The sequence below is a fragment of the Hydra vulgaris genome, chromosome 12 (assembly GCF_038396675.1).
Source record: "Hydra vulgaris chromosome 12, alternate assembly HydraT2T_AEP".
Lineage (NCBI taxonomy): Eukaryota > Metazoa > Cnidaria > Hydrozoa > Anthoathecata > Hydridae > Hydra > Hydra vulgaris.
In genome coordinates this window covers 66,472,144-66,497,739 of record NC_088931.1, presented here as the reverse complement: position 1 = coordinate 66,497,739, position 25,596 = coordinate 66,472,144, and the positions used below count along the sequence as shown (strand labels likewise).

Genomic DNA, 25,596 nt, shown 5'->3' with positions numbered 1-25,596 from the left:
ACTTTTGATTCAGCAGTAAAAATAAGATAGGCATATTGAATTGTGCTACTTGGGAAGTTGTTTTAATCAATAATAATATATATCATAATTATAATAATTACAAATAAATATATAATAATTTAATGTGATTTTTGATTGTAAAATATTGCATTTGTGAAGTTAAAGCTGGAAAAATTAAATAATTTAGTATCAACTATGGGTGCTCTTCTTGTACCTCTACTGTATTCTTGATCAAAGTTAAAGTTTATTTAAGAAAATAGTTATGCAAATGTTAGTGCTTGGTCAAATCAGTAGCAATGGAAAAGTTTTTATTTATTTTTCGTCAAATGACTATCAAAAGCATAACATAAGCGTTTAATGCATGAGTAATAAAGTAAATTTATTCTCCGTTATTTTTCGCCATCATATGTATATCGACAAATTTTTATTTGAACATGGGAGTATATATCGTATGGAGAATTGTCAAAATTACTTTAATTTAAATGGAGCCCGAAGTAATATTAGCATTTTTAGAAAAATAGCAGTTTTTGAGTAAAATTTATAATAGTAATAATAATGGGTCCGTGTTGTAGTAAACAAACGAAAGCATTAAACAAGCAATCAGATAAACCCAGTTCTAAAATAAATATCGCTCTTAATGAAGGACAATCTCCATTTTCCCAAAACCCTAATAATATCATGCATGTTAGCCATAACCAGCCACCAAATATGAACCCTCCAATGTTAGGTGGGCCTGGTGTAACTATATTTGTCGCACTTTATGATTACGAAGCAAGAATAAGCGAAGATTTAAGTTTTAAAAAAGGTGAAAGACTTCAGATAATAAATACTGCAGATGGAGACTGGTGGTATGCAAGATCTTTAATTACAAATTCAGAAGGTTACATTCCTAGTACTTATGTTGCTCCAGAAAAAAGTTATGAAGCTGAAGAGTAAGTTGTTTAGTTTCATACATGAAGAAGAAATTTATGTTGTAAGGATTTAAAATTTTGCAGTGTAGGTTCATTACTTAAATACCAATGCTACATGTAAGTAAGATTTGAATTTTGTAAAAAAAAAATGCAATGTATTAGCTATTTTTAAACATTATTTTTTATTTTCATTTAACATTGTGTAGCATTTTAAGTATTAGTTTAAATCAGTTAATAGTATTAGCTTTTATTAGCTTTTATTTTGTTAATAATAGAGCAATATATAGCTGTTTAAAATTTATTTAAAATATTGTTGCATTTTTAGTACAAGTTTATGTTTTAACTCAAAGTTTTTGACAAATCATGCTATATTTACATAAATATTAAAACATAAGTTTAAAAACAAAAAAATTCTGCTATAATTTTCTAAGCTAAGGGTTTCATTTTAAATATGTGACTATTAAAGATTGAACTCAAAAAAAATTTTTTTAAAGAAAAAATGTATTTCATGTGTAAAAAATAAATTAGTAAGCTTATATTTTTGATAAAAAGTTTTAATTAAATATTCCTAATGAAAGTGATAAGTTTAAAAAGTTTATCCCATCATGAGATCACTGTATGTAATATCTCAAAAATATACTAATATATTGCCAGCCTCACAATATTTTAGAAAACATCATTTATGAAATTTTTTTTGACTTCTCACCTTTACACCTAAAATCATTGCCTAAAAAAAGAATTAAAGTTGTAACCAATAAAGTTTGATTTACAGAGCAAAGGTTTTTGCTCAGTGTTTTTGTTATAAAAATATCTTTATAAGAAAATAAAATTTTTTAAATTTGATTTATTATTAAGGTTTACAATAAATTGTATAGGCATAAACTGCCTGTCAACTTGATTATATATAAATTTAACAATGACAGAGTTTTAAACTAATAGAAAAAGAAATAAGATTAGTTATAGAGAAGCCATTCATTTTGTAATGATTTTCTCAAAGAATTGATGATTGAATTGCAAACTTACTGAATTGCCTATGTGAAAATGAACTCAGTGAGCACTTAAAAAAAAAAAAGTCTAAAAAGGGTTGTCTATATTTGAATATATTTTAAGGCTGCTAAATATAATAAAATGTAAAATTATATTACTAACTTATTATTATTAACTAACTTTAAAAATCTAAAGAAAGTTTTTTCAATTTTTAAAACTCTTTATAATAGCTTTTAAGCATAGTTTCATTTTTTTTAGGAATTATTTGCCATCTTGTTTTGTTATTTAAAAGTTAATAATTAGTTAATTTTATTTTATATATAATAACTTTATCATAACTAACTTGAAATTTTTTTGCATCTATTCAATTACTATTTTAATTGTTAATTTGGCTAGAGTGTGAGTTGTTTGTTTTTATTAAAAACAATTGATCATAGTCAGTCATAAGAAAAGAAGGATTGGTATTTTATGTCTATTGGTATCACAGTTTGTAACTAGTTAATTGCATTTTTAGACTTTATATGAAAAAAAATAAAGGTGTTTAAAAATTATATAAATGTTTTATCAGTTGTATAAATGCTATATATATAAAGTTGTTTAATATAATTTGCTCATTTTAAGAATTCTTTTATTTTATAATATAAAGATTGATTTGACACAGTATAAAGATTGATAAAGGTCATTAACTGTTAAATTACCTAAATAGGATTTTAACTCATTATTTTTATATAAATGAAGTTGTAAATTTATAAAGATCAGAAAGAATTTTTCACTTTCATTATTGTCATCTTATTTTGTAAAATAAGGGGAAACCCCAATTGATTAGTTGCTTTTTTTTTCTTTTTTTTATCAATATCATAAAGAAATTAAAATGAATTTAATGAATTTCCCAATTCGATTTTTGAGAAAAATTTCTTGATGCTATGTTGCAAGATGAGAAAGTTGTTAGAGCAACCAGGGAAAACCTTTGTTAACACTCAAAAATAGGGCTCTAACCCTAAGCATAAAGTTCATCATTAGTTTTCACTTTATACTGACAAAATAAGTTTTTGATATATTTTTATAAAAATTTTTTACTTTTTTTTTTTTTTTATTATTATAAGAAAACATTTTATTATTGTAATAGAAGACAGATTAATTATATTTAAGGGAAGCAGCAACAAAGTTTTAGTTTTTTTTTTTTTTTTTTGATAAACTAGCTATGATTATGTTTAGAGCTGGACCTGGTGTTTTAAAGTATTTTTCTTATGTAAACTTTAGATTATTTTGTATGCAAAACAGATCTTTACTTGAAATAAATAATTAAATTTTAGATCACATTTACGTACAATAATTATTTAAGTTTCATAAAGGTATAAAAAGTATCTTATCTCAGAAGTCAGACTCTTGAGACTTTCATTGTGTACTCAACAAAGGCAAACCTGCTAATTCATTTAGGTCTGATTTTATTATCTTTTTTAATTTAAAAAAAAAGAACTGTTTGCAAGTTTTTTTTAACTCAACTTTTGAATTTAATGACAACACTTTTTCTGACATCCAGGGTGTTTATTCAGCCTGGTGGCACTGCATGTAACGCTGAATTCCCAATTGATTTAAAATTCCCAAAAGTTCATATGATCATAGTTTAAAAAAAAAAAAAAACTTTATCAGATTCAGATTCAAAGTAATACGCTAGACCTAGGGCAAAAAAATTAAGTTGATCAATTTTTTTTTTATGTGAAAAAAAATGTTGTCATTAACAAGCAAGATCATTCATTCAAAAGTTAAAAAAAACTTTATTTTTTAATTGACCTCAGTTTTTCTCTAGTTTAGATTTTTCAATATGTTTAATAAACTTTTTAAAATTTGTTCTTATTATTCAAAAACTCTTTATTTACATTTTTAAAGGTTATTTTAAGTTAGGAAAGTTACAAATATGTATGCATATTAATAAATAATAAATAATATACTTTGAAATAATTGTTACTATTTTTATATTGAAGAAATTAAAAATACTATCGGTAAACTCAATTAGCTGGAAAAAAAAAAATCAAACTTGCATTGAAACCTTGCATTGAAACAAATACGTTGATGAACCTTTATATACGTTGAAGAACCTTGATGAACCTTTAAATACGTTGAAGAACCTTGCATTGAAACAAATACATTGAAACAAACTTGCATTGAAACAAATACGTTGTATTTGTGTAAAACATAAAAGATGATAATTAAATATACATATATTTTTACAATATTTTTCTTTTTTATTTACAAATGCAAAAGTTTAATTTATAAAAAAAAAAAATGTATTTATTATTACGAAAAAAGATTATTTTTTTTAGTTCGCAATCACAAAATTTATGTAAATTTTGTATTTGTAAGTTTAAAAAAATTAATTAATTTTTGTATATAAATATATATTTTTTTATTCAAATACCTAGTATACTAGATATTTAAAAGCACTGATTAAATTTATTTGCTGCCCTTGTGCAGTGAACATTGAACAAGTTGCTTGTAATTGGTTTCAATCTTATCTCTCAAATCAGAAGCATTTTTTAACATTAATGATTACAAATCAAATAACAAACACATATTTTGTGGTGTTCCCCAGGGTTCTGTTCTTGGCTCTTTATTTATTTTGATTTATATTAATGATCTAAATCAGGCATGTCAAAGCCCATATGCCACATGCGGCTCGCAAGACCTTTAAATTTACTTAGTATTCATGTTCTTTATTAAAAAGGACATAAATACTAAGTAAATTTTTTAACTTTTTATTAAAATTGAAACTCTGAAATTAAAACCATAAAAATTTATTACAAAATTCTATTGATATTTTTTTAATTTTAACAATCGATATGAGAAAATAAGGTGAGTGAATATAAAAAAGCAATTGCTTTTACTCAGTGTTTTTGGAGTAATTGTTCAGCTTTACTCCTAAAATGCTGAATAATTGCTCAGCTTTACGTCAACAAAAATTGGATCAAAATTGTTCAAATTTTTATCATCATAAAGCTGAACAATTACTCCAAAAATGCTGAAGAAAAGCAATTGCTTTTTTTATTTACACGGCCTAATAGATCAGTCTTTATCTTGTTGTTTAACATCAAGCTATTTTTGTTTTTTGTTATTGTCACTAAAATAAAAATGTCTCATTCAAAACCAAGTGCAAGCAGAAAATATAAAATTGGAGATAAAAAAAGAATTTTGCAATCAAAATGGGAAGTGATATATTTTTTTACAAGATAAATGAAAGTATTATTTGTCTGATTTGTCAAAAAAAGTTAGTGTGCTGAAAGAATTCAATATCAAGAGGCACTATAAAACTCATCAGGAAAAATTTGAAATTTATCAAAAAGTAAAAAGGACAGACAAATTAAATGAACTAAAAGCCAAACTAAAAAGGCAGCAAAATATTTTTCATTTCGTGAACAAATCAAATAAACTCGTAGTCAAAGCAAGTTATAATCTGGCACATTTAATTGCATCTCATTCTAGACCTTTCATTGAAGGTGAATTTATCAAAAACTGTCTAATTAAATCTGCAAAGATTCTATGCCCTGAAAAAATAAAATATTTTAACAACATAAACCTTTCAAGAAATACAGATGCTGAGTGTGTAAATGACATAGCAACAGATTTGAGAAGTTAGTTAACAAAAATCTACAAGGATGTTTAGGCCTTTTCAATTGCTGTTGATGAAAGTAGATGTAAAAGATGTTGCTCAGTTGTCTGTTTTTATCAGAGGTTGCAATTTCAAATATGAAATTACAAAAGAACTTCTGGAGTTTATTCCAATGTATGGTACAACAACTGGTGCAGACATTTTTTTGGAGATTGAAAAAATACTGGACAAGTATAAACTTCCAATTACTAAACTTGTATCTATAACTACTGATGGAGCACCCGCTATGATTGGTTTGAAGAAGGGTCTTGTTGGTAAATTAAATGAGAAAATTGTCAAAAAGATAAACAATTTTTATTGCATCATTCACCAAGAAGTATTATGCGCAAAAACAATTGATCTGGATTATGTGATTAAAAGAATAGCATCTGTTGTCAACTTTATAAGAGCAAGAGGACTAAATCATCGTCAGTTTGCTTCATTGTTGAATGAAAATGACAGTGAATATGAGGGTTTACCATATTACACTGAAGTTTGATGGTTATCATGTCACAAAGTACTCAAAGCATTCAATCATCTGAAAACATAATTATTTCAATTTTTGGAAACAAAAGGGCAAGATATTTCAGATAAAAAAAATACCAAGATTCTTCAAGATTTAGCTTTTCTAATTGATATCACAAAACACCTAAATGATCTGAACATTATTTTGCAAGGAAAGAACAAATTGGTCACCACAATGTTTGATGTCAGAGCTTTTCAAACCAAGCTTTTACTCTGTGAACGCCAAACTGAACAAGAAAGTTTGGTACATTTTGAGACGTGCAAGTCTATGAAACTGCTAGATCCAAATTTTATGTTCAGCAGCTACTCAAAAAATATAAACAATATAAAAAAAGATTTTGAAGTAAGGTTTCAAGATATCAAAAAATGTGAACCAAACTTTGCTTTATTCACATCACCATTCAACTTTGATATTGAAAAAGTGGAAGAAGATCTGCAAATGGAATTGATTGAACTTCAGTGTGATTCTGCTTTCAAACAACAATTTACTGATGTTGGTGTACCCAAGTTTTATTCATTTTTACCGCCACATCAATTTCCCAAGATGATTAAAATTGCTTGTCAAATATGTGCAATGTTTGGCAGTACCTATCTTTGTGAGCAACTTTTTTCACACATGAAACGAAATAAAACCCCTGAGAGGTCTAGGCTTACTGATGAACATTTGTCTTCCATAATGAAAGTAGTAGCTAGCCAAGACATAAAACCAGACTTTATTAAGCTTTCAGCAAATAAAAGATGTCTAATTTCTGGAAAATCTAAAATTTTATGTTATTATTATTACAAAATACTCCTTGTTCATTTTTATTGTGTTCTTATTGTGTGAAATAAATAATGCAAAATTAAACTTCTGTACTTTTTTTAATAATATTGCAATGATTTGATAGATTATAAATATAATTATAATTTTGTTTACTTCACATCAAACCTTAGCAAAAGAACAGTTTGGGTTGGAAAGCTACACTTCATTCATCAGAAAAATAAGTATTAGCCTGAGCGGCCCTCTTAACATTTTCTTAGGCTAAAGAGGCCCCCATACCAAATTGAGTTTGACATGCCTGATCTAAATACATCACTTCTCATCAGTCCATTTGTTTGCTGATGATAATAGTATTTTGCATATTAATAAGTCTCATTATTCCTTGTGTAAGAATATAAACTTAGATCTAAAAGGTTTTGTTCATTGACTAATTGCAAACTTTATTTCTCTGAACTTGGAAAAAACTGGACCTGATGGTTTTAAGTATTAAGGCACTGTCTTTAATGTGCTTTTTTTTCTGAACACATTAGCTTACTTTAAGATTTACATGATATATATATAATCACAGTTTCGAAAAAATTAGCTAATTTGGACTTAGTTTAGGGAAATCAAAGTTTTTGACATTTTGTCTGTTTTCTCATGTCTTTGCGCCCTGCGTATGGTTTATCTAATTTTTAACATTTATTAGTGCAATTCAAGAACTTATTATTTTTCTCATATTGGAAGAAACAACAAACTGTATTTTAAAGAAATGTTTTTAAATTTATTTGTAATATAAAAGATGATAAAATTACTTGACAAAAGTATGCAATGGTCGCATTTCTCTTGGTTTCCATTCTGCTTTGATTAACCTGCATGCAATTATGCCTCTTCACCCTTCCATAAACTTTTTTAAGGCTTCAAATGAAAGCTTTACAGTTCTTTCTGTTGATGGTGAGTTGTTTGGCAGATCAGTGAGAGAATTTTTTCTAGCAGTTTGAATAAAATATGAAGTAGGACACTCAAACTGTAATAGCATCAACATCAACAAACTCCAAACTTCATCTTTGAGTTTCAAGGGTATAGCTTTGATTTTTTGTTTGAAATCCTGATTGATTTTCTTGAATAGCATAATTTAAAGAATTTGATTAAAAGCACAGGCTCTTATAACTTTCTCATTGCCTTGCAGCATAGCATTAAGAAATTTTTCTTGAAAAAAGCAGCAGGAGTGACCCTGAAGCTTTTTAAACACAGCTTTTGAATTAGTAAAAGGTTGTTCATTCATGAAAATTTCAAATATTTGTTTACTAGTAGGACCTTCTAATTTTTCTATTTCCGAAATAACATGACAAAGAGGTAACTCGCCAAAGTTAAGTAAGCAAACCACTATATGAATGCTACATTTAAAAATCTTTTATAATCGGACAGCTAAACCACTGTTAACACCAGTGTTTGAACTTGTATTATCTAGAGCAATTGCATCTAACCATTCAATAATATCATATTCAGTAAGAACATTTAGTGTTGTTAAAGCCATTCTGTTTACTGTATCATTTTCTACTTCAAAATGTGTCAAATATTTTCCAGAAAAAGTCTACTTTATCAAGTAAAATTGATGTGATGTTCATCAAAAGTTGCTCTACACAATACCCATTACTCTTGTATTTCATCGCATAGACTAACAAATTTTTGTTATTCTTGCCATCAACACTAATTTATTTTAGCTGTTAAACCTATGGACAGTTCTTAGTTTCAATTAAACTAGCCACTTGCCATGGTAGCCACAGTCCTGGATTTTTACAAGTGCCCTAAAATGTCCTGGAAAATTAAATTTTGTTCAAAAATGTCCTGAAATGTCCTGGAATTTTCACTTTTCTAAATCAAGTTAAAAAATTACTAATAAAATTGCAGTAAAATTAAATTTTTTTATGCAAAAAAAGAAGAAAGTATATTAATGGTTTGAATATAATTTTAAATTTCAAGAGAGAATTATCTATGATTTATTATTTAATCGAAAGGTTTTCTTTATTTTTAATATGTTGCTTAAATTACTTTGAGTTTTTGTTTTGTTTTATTTTTGTTTTGCTATATCTGAAATTGTGGAGTTTAAGTCTTGCAAATCAAATTATAATATTTAATTTTTCTAAAGTTTTGAATTACTTTTGGTTTATTATCTAAATATGCAAATTTAATTTTAGAAAAAGTGTAAAAAGTAAAAGTATAGATAGTAGATTCACATTTTTCAAATACATGGTTGCGAGCACCTGAATATAAAAATTGTATTATGTATATATACAGGGGCTGAAATTAGAGAAAATGTTAGGCGCAGGGCAACTTATTTATTAAAGGCCCCAATATATTAATTTACTTTTTTCCTTAATTTAATAAAAGTCCTTAAATTTAGAAAAGAGGCTTTTAAATTGTGTGAGGTCTTAGCAAATTGCTACTTCGGCCCCCCCCTCTTTTCTCAATTAGGCCCTGTGTGTGTGTGTGTATATATATAAATATATACAACCCTTGGAATTAGAAAAAATGAGTTGGCAATAAATTGCTGATCTCAAATTGTTAGTGGTCGGCATCAGGTCAGCACAATGTACTGTCAAATTATCTGAAACATACATACTTTCCTTTAATCATTAATGAATCACCTCTTGATGTTAAAAGTGGAGATAATTCTTGGAACTTGGCCTAAGCAGACCCTGCTCTTGCCCTAGATGCTTCTTCTGCTCCATCAGCTGATCCAATTGTAATTCCAAGATTAAAAAATTTACAAAAATACACTATCTTTTCTTCACTTTTTACTTCAATATATTTTTCAAGTTCTTCTCTATACTTACCAAAAGTACATTTTCTACACTCAAAACCAACAATCTTTAGAGAACATCTCTTCAATAAATACATCTCTTATGAAACCATTACATACAAACTGTATAAACTATGGAGTTAGCTCCAACTCTCTTCCTACACACTCCACATGGTCTCTTCCCAGTATTTTCTACTTGCTTATTCTTGAATTTACAATGCATAACTTTTGTCTTATTTATGTTTATCTTAAGCCCTTTTGTTTCAATTCCATCTTTCCAAGTCTCAAACCTTAATACTAATTTTTCTGTTTTAGTAATCTCTGAGTAATTGCTTTCGCTAACTATTTGCTCCTCAAACTCTTCACTTAATTTAAAAATGTAAATGACTATTTATATGGTTTAACTTTTTTTAAATATTTTTATTTATATGGTTTAGTATGCGGAATAAGCAACAATGGGGGGGGGGGGTCTGAGCTAGTGAGTGTCTCCAAAAGGGCCGATCATGTTATGTAATTTCTTAAACATTGTTTGATAATACTTGATTTGCATTTAAAAAATTGAAATTTATAAAATAAACAGAAAGCAACTTAGGGCCTTTACTTGGGACCTCCAGACTCTTAGGGTCAGGGCCTTAGACACTAAGGGCCTCCACTTGTCATGATTCGCCACTGATTGCATAAATAACACAATTAAATGTAATTAATAATGTTATATATCCAATTAAAAACATGAGTATGTAATTTACTATAAAACAGCTGTATGGTAAAAATAAAATTTTATCAATATAACTATTAAGCTAATTCATTTTGAAATCAATATTTCATACGAATCCAAATAAAAACTAATTAATTTATATATTAACATGGTTAATAGTTTTTTATTCACTGCAGAGGTTTGTAGTTTTTTAGTAAATTGCTTTATTAAGGACTGAAAAGTGTAGTTTTTTTCTCAAACGTTCGGAGAATTTACTCTTAAATTTGCCAGTTTTTCGTTTATGTTTCACAAAAAGATTACAGTTTTTTTTGCTTTTTTTTTTGTGGCAAATAATTTCTATATATAAAATACATAAATCCCATATTGAGCCAAGAGCTATCTAATACATGACCTTATTAAGTATTATTGGCATAATATGACAAAAAAGTTAAAAGAAAAAAAAAAGGAGTCGTAAATTCGGAGGAAGGTTAGTTATGGTGTTGGCCACATTCTATTAATGGCAAAATTCCAATATTTTATTACAACAAAAATGAATGCAAGAAATTACAAGTTTTGTGAGTTTAGTAAATGTATATCAACTGAGAATTGAATTTTCAAACAAGATAATGTGGCAAATAGTTGCAAAAAAACGCGTTTTTTTCCTTTTGCGTTTTTTTGGGTCAAAAAAACATGTTTTTTGGGGGGTTTTTTTGGTTTTTTTGACTTTTTAAACAAGTTTTTTATTTTTCTTGGTAAATAATTTGGAAGAGTTTTTGTTTTATTCTGTCTATTTATAGTATATGATCATTATAATCACAAATATAATGTATAAACACCAATTTAAAGTTAATGTTTTAATAAAAATTTATGGGTTGAGTTATTCTACCTGCAGTCCAAATAAAAGGTTTTGAAAAAATACCACCATTTGATTGGTAATTAGCCAAGTCAAACATCATAATTTCTTTGTTTACTTCGGGCATACTTGCAGCAATGTTGTGTATTGCCTCACATGCATCAATCTATAAAAAGTTTTTTCTTTCAATATAAATTTTACAATTACTTTATTAATCTAAATAGTATTTTCAAATTTAAAAAATAGTATTTAATATTATTCAAAATTTTACTTTTAATGCCCAAGCCATTTTAGCCTTGGGCATTAAAAGTAAAACTTGGTTTTAAGAATCATATATGAATTATGTAAATACCTTTTGTTCTCCAGTCCAGGGGCGTGGTGGCTCTAAAAAGCCCATGCGGGATTTTTATTAAAAGGCCAATATATGCGGGATTTTACCATATATGCTTTATTTAAAGGCCCATACGAAAAACAAATATATTTATTTGTTTTTCGTAACTGACCTTATTTTAATAAATCATTAATACAAACCAACAAGTTGAGATAATACTATTTGTAATTAATAATATTGTTTGTAATACTTCAAAATAAAAAATGGTAAAAACACGATGCAGCGATTACGTTTTTGTTTTGATTTTCTCAAAACGGAACATTACCGCAAGCAAATACGATTAGTATTTTATTGTTTGAAGAATATAGCCTAACGCAAAATTAAAAATCAAAGATTTTAATTTTTTTATTACTATATAATGATGTATATTTTATTGTACAACAATATAAATTTTTTTAAATTATATATAATTATTTTTCTAAAATAAATATTGAAAATCTCGAAAATTAAGAAATTCTTTTTATTTTATGAGAAAATTCTTTTTAGTTTATGCTTTTGTTTCATTCGGTGTTTTAACTTTTATTAACATTTTAGGATAAACTCGCAACAGCTAAAATGCCGCTCTAAAAATGGTGCCGTTATTGACATAATTTAAACATAAAAGTTTTTATAATGTAGTTTCATTTAGCAGTTCATCGTCTTTTTTTTAAATCTGTCTGAGGACAGGATATAACGGAGTGATTTCTTTATTTACATACAATAATATAAACTGTATAAAATTAAAAAACTTTATTTATTATTAAAAAATGCAAAACATTTATATAAAACCTAATTTAAAATTTAACACCAAAATATTTTTCTTAAATGAATTAAAACGCAATACAATTACTGTATAGTAATTGTATTGCGATTTAATTCATTTAAGAAAAATGTTTTGGTGTTAACTTTAAAATTAATTTAATTTAAGTCCAACAATAATAGCTATTATTAATGTTGGGTCTGCGGACTTTCTTAAACTTTTGTCAACATTACGATCGTTAAAAACCGTTTATGGGTTCATTATTTTTCTCATGAAAAAAATATCATAATACGTTTTGAAACATCTACTTTGTTTTCAGAGCAATATTATTATGCAAAATACTAATATTATTGCGCTCAAAGTTGAAATCAAGTTTAAAATCAAGTGATTAATAAAATTTTAATTTGTGCTAACATAAATATTTAAATGATTGTGGAATTTCTTTAAAATGTAGAAAAAATTAAAATTTGCCAAAAGGCCTATATTTAAATGAAAAATTGAAAAGCCCATGCGGGAATCCCGCTTAGCCTCTGGGGCTACCACGCCTCTGCTCTGCCTTGAAATTTGCGTTCTAGTATATTGGCAGCTAAGTGAATTTATGTTAAACAAAAATCTTTTCTTTTCTTGAAGATTTTTTTGGCTTCTTCCTTTTTTGAGAATGGGCTAACTGTTTTTAAAAATGTGAATAAAAATGAGAATGGGCTAATTTTAAAAATGAGAAAGAGCTAATTTTAAAAATGTGGTTTAAAAATGAGAATGGGCTAACTGTTTTTAAAAATGTGGTCTTCCAAGAAGTGAAAAGTTTTCACAACAGTAGATAACATGGGAGTATTTGATTCAGTTTTCTTTATTGCATCAGCTATTGGTGACAGCAATTTGAGAAAACCTTCAACCCTGTCTCAAACAGCTGGTAGAAGAATAATTTTTGTTGCTGAATTAAGTCCACTGTTTTCAGAAATAGCCAATGTTTTTAATGGTTGTTTATTTTTTTTGTATGCTACCTAAGCATGCTGCAGTTGTTCCCCACCTTTAAATAAAGCACAAAGAAATTATGATAACTTTAATAAATTTAGAGTAAAGTAATTTATTAAATCTATTTTTATGATTGTATAATAAAATTAGTTACATAGTTCAAGTTTTTTTTGCAATATACATTATATTTATACTTTTATTTGTATTACCTAGTTCCCACAGGTAGTTTCAAGGAAATGCGTGTTACTACACCAGCTAATTTTTTTTGTATATCTCTAAATGCTGCAACAGATAAATAAGAATTTTTTATCTCTTTAACAATATCAGTTACTTGTGACATCAAAACACTTAAAGTTGTCAATTTAAAAAAATCTGTGAACAGTAAATTTAAACCATGTGAAATGCATCCATAGCAATGAAGATGGGGATAACAATCTTTTAGACAAGTCCATGCATTTTCATATTTGCAGCATTGTCAGTCACAATGCCCAAAACTTTATTAGGATTAATTTCTTCTAAAACTTTCTTTATTTCATTTGCCATATATTCACCAGAATGGCTTAATGTTCCAACAATACAGTTTAGGATATGTTATATATACTGTACTATATAAGTATTATAAACCTATTTACTGATATTATTTCTGCTTACTGAAATGGTTTTCAGTGTTGTTTGTTATAAATTTAATATCAAAATTATAAAATAGTATGCATATTTTAAAAGTCTACCAGTCTGTTAAGTAAATCATTTTCTATTTTATGTGGAGTGACGATCCACTAGCATATATTGCTCTGGCTAGGTGTGTATCAATCAGTTCCTGCAAAAGATAATGTCATATTGGTACATCAGCCAATCATGAAACAAATCTTAAATCTATGCATCATGAACTTTTAATAAGCTAGTTGCCATATCAGTTAATTCTTCAATTAAATCTTAAAATTTTAAAATACAAAACACACCTTGTCAGTTTTTGTCATGCTGTCAAACACAGAACTTGGTGTTTTACTTCTACAAATTGATTCAGAAGAGGATGTTCCAAAAGAATCAGATCGTGGATTTTTTGCTTTTGGTTTAGCATCTCCAGAAGAGTCTTGCTGTTTTTGACTATGAACTAATTTATTTGCATACAGACTTTTTATTTTTTTAGGACATTTTCAACATTTTTCAATATGCTTAGTCATTTGAATTCCGTTTTTAGACATAATGTCAAAGCAAAAGGAACATTTAACTCTTTCCATTTTGCTAATTTGTTTCATGGATATAAATAAATTGGCAACTATGGTTTTATTTCTCCCTCTTGTATGGCCTGCTTTACTCATTTTTAAAACTAAAATTTACTACGTTATGCAAAATATCTAAAATTTAAATATAATTAAATAGAGAACATTATTGATTATTAAAAAGAGCTTTTAAAACTGCTTATAACTTTTTATTTGCAACTCAAAACCTTATAAGTACAGTAAATTAATAATAATAATAATAATAACAATAATAATAATAATATATATGTATATATATATATATATATATATATATATATATATATATATATATATATATATATCAAATATTAAATAAAATCAAGTAAATGTATTTAAGTATAATAAATTTAGATAAAAAGTGTTTATTGTGTCAATATATAACAATAAAGTCAATAAAAATCAAATAAAGGAAGATAAAGTTAACTAATAATTTTTTATACAGGACTGCTATAACTGTGTTAACCTAAACATTAACAATAAAACCTTTAAACATACCAAAAGAAAAAGAATTTTAGTCAAATTCAACCTTTGTTTTCCTATATAAATCTGAAATTAAAATGTGTTTAATAATATTGCCATTAAAGTTAAATTTAGTAGCTTGAATGATGAATTTTTAAATATTTCCCAAAAAAAACAAAAAAACGGACCCCTGCGTTTTTTTCCAAAAAAACGATCATAAAAAACCAAAAAAACAAGAACCAAAAAAACGCGTCACATCTCTAGCGACTCATACAGTACAAAATGTATAACAGTGATTTACAGGAAAAAATGTAAATGTTTTGGATGTATATTTTTCATCACATTCACCCAACTTAAACTCTATTGAAAATTTATGGGGAATATTGACATGAACTATATATGGAAATTCTCGACAGTATAATATGATATAAGAACTTAAAACTTCCATCCAACAAGTATGGAACAGTGTTTCAAAGGTTTGTTTTGAAAATCTTATAAAAAGTATGAAAAACCAAATCTTCAAATTTATTAGTGTAATGATGGTACACATTAAAAGCTAAAATAATTAAAAAATTAATCTTTAAAGCAAAAATTATAAAGGTTTTACATTTGATGGAACTATAGAAATGTTGCATGTTATTTTGAAATATTTCTAACATTTAAGTTTTACAAAATAATTTGATAATTAATTTCTATTAAAATATTATTTGCTCATTTATCTATTCCTAATAATACCTGTAATAAACAGAAAAAAAAAGATGCAAATACTTTGGGAATTTATTTATATGTGCAAATTGAAGTGAAACTATGGAAATTTTGCTGAGTCTACCTGGATTTTATTTTTTTAAGGCTAAGTTATTATGAGCGTGTATTTATTACTTTTTTTGTCAAAAAATGTTTCTTTTTTTAAAATATTTTGCGATTTGTTAATTGGAGTTAATTTGTCTCTTGCATTGTTTATAAAAAAACACTTTAAAGTAAATCAATGTTCAGATTACTTTTTTACAACAATCTAAATATTTTTTAGAATAAAAAATATCTAGGAGTAGTGAAGTAGGCTTAAACTAAGTGAACACTAATGTAATTTATATATATATATATATATATATATATTAGTGAACACTTTAATAAAAACTATGAGTGAAGTCACCTAAAGCTTCACTCCTCCTCTGGGTGTGCTGAGGCTTGGAGTGAACACTAATTTTAATGAAATTTTAAAAACATCCCCAAATAAACTTTTTTATCCATTTAATAGATAACATTTCTTTAAACTTTATATAGGTCTTTTTACTGGATGCATAATAAATGCAGAAAAATCTTCACTTTTAGAAAGATTAAAACAACAATTGTGTTTAAACTTGGATGACTAGTGTTTTTCTAAATAATAAAGTTTTCTAAAGTCATCCCATGTTGCAATTAGATCATCATCATCATTGTGCTGAAATTGTAGCTCTTGAGCTTTTTTATTGTTTTTTTATGCTAGAACCAATCTTGTTGTAAACTCAGGATGTTTTTTTATTATTCAGAATGCCAAGGAGTTATTAACTTACATTGCATGAAGGCAAAGTGAGAAAGTGTTATATTTTTGTCAGCCATGGTTTTTCTTTTACATTTAACAATATTTTGAAATAATGAATTTTTGACTTTTCATTAGTATTCTTATTAGCATTTAATGGTGATGTTTTAAATAAAATACTATTGTACCATTTCTAGTGACAATTTTTTGTTGTTGCAAATTGGTACCAACTTGGTTTTTATCTGTTACAGCATTCTTTTGTTGATTAATTTTATGAAGTAGTATTTAACAGCACACTGTTAGTCATTACTTTCTGTTTGAGGAAAGTGGTTTTTTAACTTTTCAACTTCTTTTTATTGTTTGCATTTGATTATGTTGTTTTTTTTAAATCACAATTTCTTAATGATCTTATTTTGAAAAATAAATCTTTTGTTTAACTATTCCATTTTTGCTTTAAACTATTAATTTAATAATACTAATTAAATATGACATAGTATTTCTTAATTTGATTGATTTGTTTTGTTATTGAATTAGTTAATTTTGATTTAATCATTTAACTTTAATTTTAATAAATAAAAGTTAAACAATAAACTTAAATATTACTGTTTACGAAAAGCTACAGATGCACTTTTATCGTTTTATCTAGAGTTTTGTATTTTTATATTAAAAATGTAAAAATTCATCTGCTTGCTTTTTTTGTACTTTGCAGGAAAAAAAACCATTAACCGCCAGTGTGAGCTTAGGTTGATACAATATGCAAATCACTTATGCTTATTTTAAATTTTAAAAGATATTTTCTAAATTAGGTATAATGGCTGAGCGATTGCTCTTTTTATCATGAGCAATCTGTGTGTGTGTGTGTGTGTGTGCGTTTCTGTGTGTGTTTGTGTGTGTGTATATATATATATATATATATATATATATATATATATATATAGAGAGAGAGAGAGAGAGAGAGAGAGAGAGAGAGAGAGAGAGAGAGAGAGAGAGAGAGAGAGAGAGAGAGAGAGAGAGAGCCGAGAGGGTCACTACAGTTGAGGTGGCTACTTAATTATAATAACCCTCTCTCAACTCTTTAACTTCAAAACACAAACCTTGAAGAACAACCGCTGCATGGATAAACAAGTTAGGCATGTTACTATTAGAGGCATGATGGGGATCAAACTTAGAACTTCTTGCCTATGAAGCGAGTACGCTACCACTACACCGCTACTGCATGTGTGTATATATTCATGAGTGCCACCATAGTGAGGACTTTTTTTTTTCAAACACATCTCTGAAGCTTAATAAACAAGGTATGAAGAATCAAGTTGAGCTTGATTATTTAAAATCACTGATGTAGTGTTTTTAAACTTTGAACCTCTTGCTTACAATGTAAGCACTTTACTATTACATCAATACCACATGTAAAATATATAAATATGTAAACACATAATTAGGTATATTATCTGAATTTGATTTGAAGATAATTATATTTTTAGAGTGTATCAATTAGTGATGTACCGATGGCAAAAGCTGATTGTGGCTAATAATAGGTTTTAATGTATTTATATAAGTGTATTATAATAATATTAAGAGTGTAAAATACATGTACAACCTGTACCTATACATCAGCAGTGACTAGGCCTACTAGCCTGTGCCATTGGCAACCAGCAACCATTTAATCAGTTTAACCATTGGCCGATGGCATCAGTTGATTAATCAGCATTGGCAGATGCATCAGCAGTGACTAATATAGTCAAGCCAAACTGGTGCATAGGCGCACCTTATATATGCAAATTGCGTACCTAATATTAATATATTACCTTTATATACATACATTAGGCAATATTATTAGCCTCAATTGGCCTTTGTCATTGACTCATCACTAGTATCAATATTAACATAGCTCCAGCCATAGGGCTGGCCCCAACTTTGTTTTAATAAAATGAACCCATGTCAAATATTAGTCCTGTTTGTTTAACCACTAGTTGTTACTTAATTTAACAAACATGAAAAAGTAGTTAGTAATTCAAGTGTTTTTTAAATTGAAGTTGAATGGAAATCTAAAAGTTTCTAAATATGACTTAAAATATTTTTTAAGCATGTAAGAGACGGTGTAAAGAATTTTAATGAACCTGTTTGTGTTCTTTATTTAATGCTTGGAAAAATTTTAATTTATTCTTGTGTTTATAAGTAATTATTTATTTGACTAAAAACTTGTTGTAATTGTTTTAAACATAAACAAGTAAATAATGCAATACATATTTAAGTTCATTTTGTTTATAATTATTTAGATGGTATTTTGGAGATGTAAAGCGAGCTGAAGCAGAAAAGCGTTTAATGGTGCGTGGTCTTCCATCTGGTACATTTTTGATTCGAAAAGCAGAAACTGCAGTTGGCAATTTTTCTCTTAGTGTTCGTGATGGAGACTCTGTTAAGCATTATAGAGTGAGGAAATTAGATACTGGAGGATATTTTATTACTACTAGGGCTCCATTTAACAGTTTATATGAATTGGTTCAGCATTATACAAAAGATGCTGATGGTTTAGTATGTGCTTTGACTTTACCATGTCCAAAAGACAAACCCATTACTGGGGGTATAGCTAAAGATGCCTGGGAAATACCAAGAGAATCACTTCGTTTAACTAGGAAGCTTGGTGCTGGTCAATTTGGAGAAGTTTGGGCTGGGGTCTGGAATAACACAACACAGGTTGCAGTAAAAACATTAAAAACTGGTACCATGTCACCTGCAAGTTTCTTAGATGAAGCAGGGGTGATGAAAAAGTTAAGACACAAACATTTAGTACAAGTATGTATTTTTTATTTTGCTTTTAATGGAAGGTCAATTGTTACTAACTTGTTATTAATTTAACATTACTGTTATTGTATCTTCAAGTTTTTTCTATTTTATTTTTTAAATTATATTTTAAATTTTAAGTTTATTTAATCAAAGATTTTTAATTAAATTTATCATTTTCTTATATTTTTTTTTTCCACCCATTACCTATGTAAATTATTTTTATTCATTAAACACATTTGTTATTGCTTTTGACATGCAACTGCATTCATAAATTGTTCTTTAGGCTGCATGTTTTGAAACTGATTCATATTTTAAAAGAAAATTTTTTAAAGTAATTTTAACTGAATCTCATGAGATATTGTTTTAGTAGTATATATTAACATTTAAAATGTATAATTTTGAAAAAATCTTTGAAATTAAAGATCTTTCACTTTATTTTATAGCATTACACAATTTGTTTTCTACACAATTTGTTTTGTAGCTTTACGCAATTTGCTCTGATCGTGAACCTATTTATATTGTTACTGAGTACATGTCTGGAGGTTCATTACTTGATTATTTATCGAAAGGAGAAGGGGTTAACCTTCAACTTCCAACACTTATTGATATGGCTGCTCAAGTAGCAAGTGGCATGGCATTTCTTGAAGCACAAGGTTACATACACAGAGATCTTGCAGCAAGAAATATCTTAGTTGGTGAAAATTATATTTGCAAAGTTGCTGATTTTGGTTTAGCTCGTCTTATTGAAGATGATGAGTATACAGCACATGAAGGAGCTAAGTTTCCAATAAAGTGGACAGCTCCGGAGGCTGCATTATATAATCGTTTTACCATTAAATCTGATGTTTGGTCTTTTGGTATACTTATGGCAGAAATTGTAACAAAGGGTAGAATTCCGTATCCTGGTATGACCAATGCCCAGACAATAGCAGAAGTTGAAAAAGGTTATAGAATGCCCATAATGCCGGGTTGTCCTGAACCTTTATACAATATAATGTTGCAGACTTGGAACAAAGACCCTGAAAACCGGCCAACTTTTGATTACCTGCAAGGTGTTTTAGAAGATTATTTTGTTTCTACAGAACAAGGATACAGAGACTTAGGCGAAACGAATTCATAATAAAACTTATCAACTGGACAAATTATATTTTTCTATGCAATTTTTATATGACCAGATAATTTCGTTAATAATTTAACTTCTGCGATTTTTAGCAGCATAAAATCGACTAAAGCGTTTTGTAAAAAAAAATCTTTTTAAATTTATTCTATTCTAATTTCATCCTAATATTTTGGGAGTTCGCGGTTTTTTGTGTTTTCTTTTGTCTCTTTGTGTTTTCCTCCTCGTTTATTTGCTTGTTTATAGTCATTTAATTATAAAATAAATTATATGTGAGCATCATATTTCAATTTAAATATTATTGTTTCTATTACTTTATAAAAACATATAGGTAAAAAAAGTCACGTGATGATTAGTTGTAGATAAAATTTTTATGGTGCTTATAAATCATTGGCTTCCTTAGGTATTTTGTAAATTTTGTTTTTAAAACGTTTGGTTTTGAACCTTGTCCATTAAGAGTTATTTTCAATAGTCGTTTTTTTTTTTTTGTTTTTGTTTTATTTTTCGAAATAATCTGTCAACGTTGTCAATTTTTTTTGCTTGACCTTAAGTGAACAAAATTTTTTATTTAGCGTTGCAGCTGTTAATAATTAAACTGCAACTATTTTTTTATACTGAATAATATTAAAAATGTATTTTTTTAATAGGAGATACTTGCACTTATAAAAAATAAATTGTAGTTAATATACGACCTTAAATTATTTGTGCCAGTAAATAATTAAGAAAAACCTTATTTTTGTGAAACATTTTTTTAAATGTCATCAACTCTAAGTTAGTAATAAAGCGTGTTACACATATTAGTTATAAAGTAGGTCTTAATTAATTTTGGATTATTTTAGTTAAACTGCCTAGAATTAAATACTTATGGAGTTCTTAAATATTTTCTACTGTTATATTATACTAAAGTCTATACTAATATAGGGACTGGTTCATAAACTAACAAGCAATAGTGTGTAAAAAATATTATTTTACTTAAGTCTACACTCTGACATTTATTAGTAATAGTAAATATTTGCGTGCGACATAACACGTATTTATAAATTCTTATATGGTTTATGATATAATAATGCGTTCAAGTAAAATTTGTTATAATTATTATTTGTGTAACTTGATTTAATTGTAAAGATACTCGTTTTTGTCTTATTGTTTATTTATGTAAATAAAGGCTAATCTTTCCAGATTTTCATTTAACCCGTTAAAGCCTAATTTTTTAATTTTCAAATTTTTTTACGTAAAACTCATGAAAGTAGACCATAAGATATTGAAATTTATAAAAATACAATTAAAAGGATTTTGTAAAATTTATTTCGGTAAATAATGGCTGTCCTCATTTGAGGACACAGGGGATTCGTACATAAACAAATTCTGAATAAAAATTTCAGTTCATGTAGTCTTTATTAAAACATTTTATTCCAATTATTTATTATGGTATTAAGAAAAGCAGGGTACCCGCGACGTTACATAACGCTTATTTCAAAATATTCTTGGTTTTCCTTTGCATTATTTGTACTGACATGGCCGTTGGTTTTCGCGTTTCTCCAAAATGTGACCTTTTTCATCAAATCTTATGTCACCCCTTAGCGATACTTTTTGATGTAGATGGTGAACTTATTAGCTATCCTTTCAATGTACGTTTCCCATGCCCCAATTTGAAGTAAGGTTGTGCTATATTTCTTCAGAAATCTTTTATTGAGAATATTTCACCGGGATGAGTTTTGGCATACACAAGGTAGCTGTTAACGATACACATCAACTATTCTGCACCTTTAAGGCAACACATTTTGCATAGAGGTTGATGGTGATAATGTTGCCAAAAGTTCACTATTACCTTCATCAGATGGTACATCTAATTCTGCAGTCCCAGCAATGGTACAGACTGTAGGTGTACCTAATTCATCATCATTGATGTTTTCCTCATCCGTACGTTCATTTTCTGCATGAGGTAGAGCAAAGATATCTGTTTCTATTTCTTCAGAAAAGGCATACTCAACAGCTTGTTCTAGTGTTAAAAATCTTTTTAGACTTTTTTAGACTTTTTTTAGACTTTTCAAAACTGCTATGAAATAAATTAAAAGATAAACTAAAACTGAACTATCACAAAAAAAGCTACAAATACCAAGTGTCCTTGATTGAGGACAGACAAATATATTATAGCTTTTTTAAGAAAATATGCTTAAAACATTTATACTATTTTTTTATTTATTTTTAAATTACATTTATACATGTAATTTAAAAATAAGGACTAATAAAATAAAAGTTTTAATTTACCTTAGTAAAATGCAGCAGTATAACGACTTATATTTATGGAGGTAACAAACTTAAAGCTAATTACAGTTTGAAATAGTGCTGTGTCAAAACTAATAATCATATCTAAACAATTATACATCCAAAATAAAAATAAGCCATTTATGTTACCTTATATCTGTTATTGGAATCAAATATGGAAACAAAATAATTATGCGAAAAATTTACAATACGTCCTCAATTGAGGACACTAGATGCTAATGGGTTAAGAATCTGTTTTTTCTCTTATAATTAATGAAATTATAAGTACTCTCAGGACCGACCCAAAGAGATTTTAAAGGCGGGGGGAAGGGGGGTGACGTGTCTGTTTTTAGCCGACTAAAGCCAAAAAAAAATTTTTGTCCATTTACTTATCAACCTAAAAAAAAAAAGAAGGTCCTCGTTTTCCGACATTTGCCGACTGCCAACTATAAATCCAATTTTGCCGACTCTAGTATCCAATTTTTCGACTAATAAAGTGCGTAGGGGGGCTAAAAATCCCCCTTCGGGACAGCCCTTCGGACTCCGAGTTATTTTATTAGAAACAAAAGGTTTTCAGCAATTTTCGATAAATTTAGAATTTCGCTTTTTCCGACTATTGAGTTAAAAATACGAATTTTTAAAATAGTCTTTATTCTTGACTACAAATTGCGTTAAATGTTTATTTAGTTCGAAATTTCCAAAACTAATTTTTGCTCCTGAATCATGAAATATCATAAACTAATTTTAAATTTCTCTAATTTGTTTTTACCAAAAATTCATTTGTGTATTAACTTCAGATTAATACCTTTTTCGGTTTGTTGAATATTAAAGTTTGAAAAAAATAACATGCCACAAAAATACCGAGATTTGAAGGACATGTTGCAGTTTGGTGTAAAAGGCACTTAAATAATTACCCAATGAAACATCAAGTTTGTATACATTCTAGCATGGTTAAATAGTGAGTTGGGTAATATATGTTTGGGATTCTAATATAGTAAAAAATAGGTATTGAATCATGGCGGTTGTTGATGTGTTCTAGCGTGGATATAGCCAAAAGAAATTTGTGCTGTCAATTTTTTTGCCTGTTGTTTTTGGAATTTAAGATTTCTTACTCTCCACATAAGCATCTGGTGATATTTTTTTAACTGTAATTTTTGATACTTTTTTGATTGTAGCATTAAATTCATATAAAAGCATAATTAAACTATTAAGGAAAACTATAGTGTCTTTTCCTGCGCGAGAGTCGCAATTAGAAATTCAAAAATATAAACTTTCATCTTTAAATTAAGCATTTTAGTTAAATAAACAAATCTATTATCTAAAGTTATACCAATGTTGTTCCTGACTAATAAATGAGCAGCCGTGGCCATGGCTGCGCAGTGGTTCCGGCTCAGAACTCTAACCATCAGAGGTTGGCACTGGTTTTAGCCCAACAAGTGACACTGGTACGGAAGGAGGCATGACCTTTTAGTTAAATGCTCTCCCATGGTGCTTTGTGATAAGATTGTAAAGACTTCTAGGAGTACCTAAATAACTGCAAAAAAATTGCTGGTAGCCCTCTTTATATATCTAAATTTTTGTAATTGACACTACGCTTACGTATAATAACTTGCCAACTCTGAACGTAAAGGTCATTTCAAAAGGTGTTTGACAGTAGTTGTAAGTTTTTTTTAACTTTAGTAAACTTTATTAGTATTATTATTATTTCTTTTTGTGATTTTAGTTAACTATAATCAATTCTAGGAAAACAGTTACAAAATACCTAGGTATCACAAAGATTATTCTAAAATCTTTTTAATAGCTACAATTACATATACCTTGTACTTTAAGAATAAAGATTTTATCAATTATTGATTAATTTATACCATATTGATTTGTTATAAAATAAATATAAAACATATTTTTCTATATAGTAATAATATCTATAACTTAATTGTGTTATATGTAACAGTATTAAGTTATAAATATTATAAGCACCGAAATTTAAACATGAAATTTAAAACATTAAACTTTGATCTAATTTCAAGATTGAGTAACCGTGTCGCGGAGGTTAGAACGCTTGCTTTAGAATCATGATGTCCAAGATTTGATGTTATCTCTGGCCATATTGGTAGCACCAATAAGAAAGAAGGAATGAACTTACTAACTTGTTAATATAAAGTCTTAGTAGCCGGTATGAGAAAAAAAAATGTAAGAGCAGATACACACTTTAAATGCGCATATTAAAAGTTATACTTGTAAATTTAAAGCATAAATTCAATCTGAAATGCTGTAACTAATCCGAGTAACACAATTTAGTCGCTACTAACTTTATCTCAAAGTGTTCTGCACTTTACTGTTAGTATTAGTTGAGTTACATTGAGTTATTGTCAAATTAACTGAGCTTTTCAAACCCTAAAACCTTACACATAGTTATCGCTTGCTCAACAAAAGGATTTTTGCTAAAAAAGTAATGTTTTCCATGGTGAAACCAGAATGGTGTTTTTCTTGTTATATGGGTAATGTGGTTTATTTTCTTCCAGCTATATACCTTACAAAGACCTCATTCCAAGAATGTTGCAACCTGCAACCGCGGACCAATTGTAACTTTATTTCAAAGGTATTTAAGTGTCAAAGAAAGGAAATAAATAGTTAGAATGATATTATAAAGAAGTTTGAAAACTGGTTGGCAGCAAGTCGAAAGTTAGCTGAAATAATTAACAATATATACAATTAACTTTCGACTTGTATTATAATAATATTGAAACATGGAACGATAAATAAGATTATTATAATAATTAAGAATAATGCGTATATGTTATTTTTTATATTATATCATAAACCATTAAGATATTTAAGCAATATAGGGAAATACGCCTTAACATTTTTGTTTCACGGTTGGTTAATTAAATAAGTTGAATCTTTACCGACATCTTCCGTTCGACTTTTTTTTAAAC

The 25,596-nt window shown here is 27.5% G+C and overlaps 1 protein-coding gene across 1 annotated transcript; it reads left to right on the top strand.

Annotated features, from left to right (window-relative positions):
* Positions 1–478: 478 nt before the first annotated feature.
* Positions 479–20,622, top strand: LOC100198593 (tyrosine-protein kinase STK-like; the record flags this gene model as incomplete). The annotated part of the gene is given in 3 exon segments (NM_001287788.1): positions 479–932; positions 18,771–19,287; positions 19,760–20,622. Coding segments are annotated over 3 exon segments (1,533 nt in total). The 3' UTR covers positions 20,399–20,622.
* Between the last annotated feature and the right edge of the window lie 4,974 nt (positions 20,623–25,596).